General features: G+C 29.3%; 1 protein-coding gene across 1 annotated transcript; it reads left to right on the top strand.

The window, feature by feature from the left end:
- The first annotated feature begins 3,412 nt into the window (after positions 1-3,412).
- LOC148572428 (large ribosomal subunit protein eL6z-like) lies at positions 3,413-5,143 on the top strand. Its single transcript, XM_088509782.1, has 4 exons — positions 3,413-3,756; positions 4,033-4,139; positions 4,564-4,745; positions 4,834-5,143. The coding sequence occupies exons 1-4, from the start codon at positions 3,497-3,499 to the stop codon at positions 4,987-4,989; spliced, it is 705 nt and encodes a 234-aa protein (XP_088365908.1). The 5' UTR covers positions 3,413-3,496; the 3' UTR covers positions 4,990-5,143.
- Positions 5,144-5,380: the final 237 nt, after the last annotated feature.

The following is a 5,380-nucleotide window of genomic DNA, read 5'->3' as shown; positions in this document are numbered from 1 at the left end:
CAATTCAAAAGTAAAAGTAAAAGAAGAATGAAGCAGAAGTGGAATGAAGCAAAAGTAGAATAAAGCAAAAGCAAATGCAAATGCAAAAGCAGAATGAGGCCGAATCTAATACCGAATCTGGAGCAGCAAGCAACGAACATCGACAACGGACAGGAAGGGAGCAAGTCGTCGGCAACAACATATTCATATTTAAAAAAATCATCAACAAAATTACATACAGTCAACAATTCCTGATCCAGAATCAACAACTCAATTCTACAAATTTCAATTTCTAGGTTCAACAACAAAACCATGAGAAATTCAAATCACAACAACAATTCTAAATTTGTAATTGGAGTTTCTGATTCAGGAACCAACCTAACTGAATGTGGAACATGAGCTCTAAATGCCGACGATTGTACGTGGGGGAAAATAGAACTGGCTAAGAAAGACGACAATGTCCACAACGGCGAAAACCACCCAACACGACAATGGCGCGCGACGCAAGCCAGAAACGACGTCATTGTGAAGGAGAAGGTGGAGACAAAGGTGCGCAAGACGGCTGGTGTGGCGATAGCAAGCGGCATCAACAAAAATGCAGAACTATGCAGAGGGAACAACACCTCCACAAAAAAAATACGGACAATCTCGGCGGTGGAGGGTGGAACCGTGACACTAACAACGGAGGGCAGAACAATGATGGAGGCGAAGAAGAAGAAGCACCACTCACTACCGAGAGAAGAAGCACTGAAGAAGCATTGAAATGAAAAGGATGATTTTGAAATTTAGAAAATATTGAGGTGTCCTCAATTAAGTCTAATATCCTTAATTTTAGAATATTCAAATTTTTTAATAGAATATTCTGATATTTTTAGACATTTTTGTAATAGTAGGGACTTGATTAAAAAAATTAAATGATATAGGAATCTAATTAAAAAAATATATAAAAATTTAATTAAAAATTCGATAAAATTATAGAGACCTGCAGAATAATTAAACTTTTTTTAAAAGATAAAAAAAGAACTTAAATTCACATATAAAAACAAACTAGATAGAAACTAATTAAGATAGCTCCTCTCTCGTTTCGTTGAATACTAGCTACTTTCAAAAAAAAATTATCTCGTAACAAAATATTTCAATATTTATTTTTTTATTAAACAATTAGCACATTTATTATCCTCTTTATAAATCTATACAAAAATAACATTTTATCTATACATAAAAAATATTTATTAATATAAAATATATATTAAAATATAAAATACATATTAAAATAAATAAAATAATATATATATATATATATATATATATATATATATATTAATATACAAATACATAATGATTAATTTTTAGTATTTATATAATATTTTTTTATTTTTGATGACAAAATGTATTCCATCTTATTAAATTAAATTCAGTGTGTGCATTAGGGCCAGAGTGTGGTGGTTGTAGAGGCATAGATCTGACATTTTTAATGCTAAAAATTATTAGACAAATCACAAGGTGGTTATTCTCATCAAAAGTACGGTCATGGATCTAAGGTTATATATGAATATGTGTACTTTTTTTAGTACCTTCAAGATCGTTTGTCCTGAAAACTTCCTGTAGGTAATAATTTAAAGTTAATTGTGATGCTAATTTGTTTACTGATTTGAACTTGACTGGATTTGGTTGTCTTATTAAAAATTCTAATGGGATTGGATTGCAGGTTATTCTGGTAGCTCTTCTCCCTGATTTATCATCCGATGTGGGTTTTTTGTAATTTAGAAGAGTCTTGTTTTAGCTTGCAATTGCAGATTGAGAGACATAGTGAGTGAAACGAATTGTCTAGACATTCTTTATCTTTTGTATGACTCTTCTGATAGGTGTAAATCTAAAGTTATTGATTTAGTTGACAAGATTCAAGAGCTGTGTTTAAGACCCTGATACATGCAATTTGATTGGATATGTAAGGAAATAAATAAAATGCGAATTGAATGATTAGAAATAAAATTAAAAGTAATTCCAATCATGTTATTTAGTCTGAACTTTGTGAAGCTCTCCAATAAATCATTATGCCTGATTTAGGATATGTGTGTTTTACGTTGTTTTTCTTTGTTGTTTAGACACCAAAAAATTCAGGGTGTGCGAATTTTTTTGGGTCTTGTGTGTGGATTCATTTACTTAGTAAGTTTTTGGTCAGAAGATTTGTCTTAAATATTAGGAAAAATTATTGTAAAGGACCATTAGAAAGATTTAATTATTAAAAAGGACCTTTAATATTAAAATTATTAAGAAGGATAAAATCTTTTTATAATATTTAAGAAGAAGAACCAAATCTTTTTATAAAGAGACAAATATATCTTTAATTATTTTTTTTATTTTTTATAATTTTTCCTTAAATAATAAAAATTACTAAAATAATAATAAAAAATAAAATTTTAATAACAATTTTACTAAATATTATTTTTTAAAATTGGTCATCTAAAATTTTAAATTAATAATTATTCTTCAAATACTTATACAATAATACTTATTTTGTGTTATGTATTATAGTAAATTGAGTTTATGAACTGATTCAATTTATCATGTATTTTTTATAATAATAAATTGAATTGGATTGATTAGATTTATTAAAGAATTTAGTGCAGATATAATTTTTCACTTGTTTTAATAAATTGAAATGGCCTAATTCAATTTATTTATATATTTTATCTTATTAATAAATTAAATTGATCTAATTTAATTTATATAGATATATTTAAAACAGATGTGTAATCAAACAATTTTATGTAGAATATTTCTATAATTTTAATCTCTATTTATTAACGTAAATTACCTTTGAATTTATATAATGTTTTATTATTATAATTCAATGGCTAAATTAACATGAATGTTTTTTTTTTTTTTACCAAAGATAAGAATCAAATTTTTCTATAAAGAAATAAATATATCTTTAATTATTTTTTATTTTTTTTTATAATTTTTATATTAACAATTTTTTTTCTTAAATTTTAGTAATTTTTATTAATTATTTTTATTTATTTTTGTTATTTTTGTGATCTTTACCCAACGAAAAAAATAAAGCTAAAAGATCAGAAAAGTAAAAAAATTAATAAATAAATAATAAAAATTACTAAATTTTTAGAAAAAAATTATTAATATAAAAATTATAAAAATAAATAAAAAATAATTAAAGATATATTTATCTTTTTATAGAAAGATTTGGTTGTTCTTCTTTAATATTATAAAAAAATTTAATCCTTCTTAATAATTTTAATATTAAAATTTTTTTTTAATAATTAAATCTTCCTAACTGTTCTTTATAATAATTTTCTCTAAATATTACATAGATAAATGAAAACAGGCCATGGGCTGGAGGTACTAGACCCTTTGAGTTTCGGGTTAAGGCCCATTAGAGAGAGATGCGTTTTATTAGTACACAGAAGACGGTAAGTAGAGTTTCATTTGCGTCTGCGCTGCAAAAAAACTAAAACTAGGATTTGTTGCAGCAAGCCCGAGTGGGAGTGGAGCAGCAATGGCGCCGAAGCAGAGAACAGCGAGGAAGGTGAGCCGGAACCCCGAACTGATTAGGGGAATCGGAAAGTACTCGAGGTCCAAGATGTACCACAAGAGGGGACTCTGGGCCATCAAGGCCAAAAACGGCGGCGTTTTGCCTCGCCACGATCCCAAACCTAAGCCTCAAGCACCTTCTCAGAAGCCTCCCAAATTTTATCCTGCTGATGACGTCAAGAAACCCCTTGTCAACAAGCACAAGCCCAAACCTACCAAGCTCAGGTACCTTTTCCGCTATCAATTTCGTTTGGATATGATTTCGTTTACTTTTCTTTGTTTCGTTCATTTTCGGGTTTTGTTTATTAATTAATTAGGATCTGGATTAAGCTTTAGCCATTTTATTTTCATGAGTAGTGTACAATTTAGATTGCTCGTGTACAATGCACTCTTATATTACATGTTCTAATTTATTATTAGCTTTTTTTTATATATAAAACTATTTTGGAGCTTGTGACAATACAAATTTTTTTTTTTTTGGGTATTGTTTTTGTGTGTCAGGGCTAGCATTACTCCTGGAACAGTGCTGATTCTTCTAGCTGGCAGATTTAAGGGAAAGAGAGTAGTGTTCCTGAAGCAGCTTCCTTCGGGCTTGCTTCTTGTTACTGGTTAGTTATGTATTAATCTTTTTTTATTTTCTCTTTGCATGATATGCTTTTGTTAATTGCAATGCTTCATATCTTGTGGTCATTAGTTGGTACTATATTCCGTTTTATTTCTCTGTTATTTATTGGGATTTTACTGAGTGATAAATAATTGGTTTATGAGGGCTTCTTTGTTTTCCGACATTTACATGCTTCAGTTTAAAAATTGGTCTAACTGTTGTCATTTATCATTTTCGCTTTTCTTTTTATTTTTTAAATCCCTGCATTTGGACTTGTATGTTGGTGCAAATGCTGTTTGTTATATAGTGTGTGCTTTGGCTTCAGGCTTTTGATGCCTACTGATGTCAAAATTGAAGGGCACATGGGTGTACTGATTAGGTTCTAGGTTGTAGTTCACTATCTTATGTTTTTCTGCTTGTCCCTTCAGGCCCTTTCAAAATCAATGGAGTGCCTTTGAGACGTGTGAACCAATCCTACGTCATTGGTACATCAACCAAAGTAGATGTCTCTGGTGTTAATGTGGATAAATTTGATGACAAATATTTTGCAAAGGAAGCTGAGAAGAAGAAGAAAAAGGAAGAGGGAGAGTTCTTTGAATCAGAGAAAGAGGTTGGATTGCTTGCTGACTTTTCACATGTTATTCTCATTTCTCAATTGATTGTATGCGCTGATTCTGCTATTCTTTTTGGTGATTCAGGAGAAGAAAGTGCTGCCCCAGGAGAAGAAAGATGATCAGAAAACGGTGGACTCTGCTTTGTTAAAATCCATTGAAAGCGTTCTAGATTTGAAGGCATATATTGGTGCTAGGTTTTCCCTCAAGCAAGGCATGAAGCCTCATGAGCTAGTTTTTTAAAAGGGTTTTACACTTGTTTTTATCATATTCTGTTTTTTATTGAATTTTTGAACTAATAGTTGTGCTGCTATAATTTTCTTTCTGGTAGACAAATGAAGAACACGGTTATTTTTGTTAGGCAAAATATTTCAGGAATGTTCAAGTATTCAACCAATTTTACTCTTGCGTATAAACTTAATTTAAGTGGAACTATTAATTAGGATCTTAAAAGTTGTGATTTTTATATCTGAATTAGTTGTCATAATGAGTTTTGGTTATGATACTGTTCGACTTTAAGATTGGACCAATTTTATATTGGACCAATTTTATGTGACGATATTTTTAAATCTAATTCGTCTATCAAACATTAGCATTGACGGATAAGATTAAATTATTAATAATTTATAAATAA

Source organism: Arachis ipaensis, chromosome B3 (genome assembly GCF_059453495.1).
Source record: "Arachis ipaensis isolate K30076 ecotype BB chromosome B3, ASM5945349v1, whole genome shotgun sequence".
Classification (NCBI taxonomy): domain Eukaryota; kingdom Viridiplantae; phylum Streptophyta; class Magnoliopsida; order Fabales; family Fabaceae; genus Arachis; species Arachis ipaensis.
Note: the sequence above shows the minus strand (reverse complement) of the source record. Positions and strands in the feature narration are given on the sequence as shown.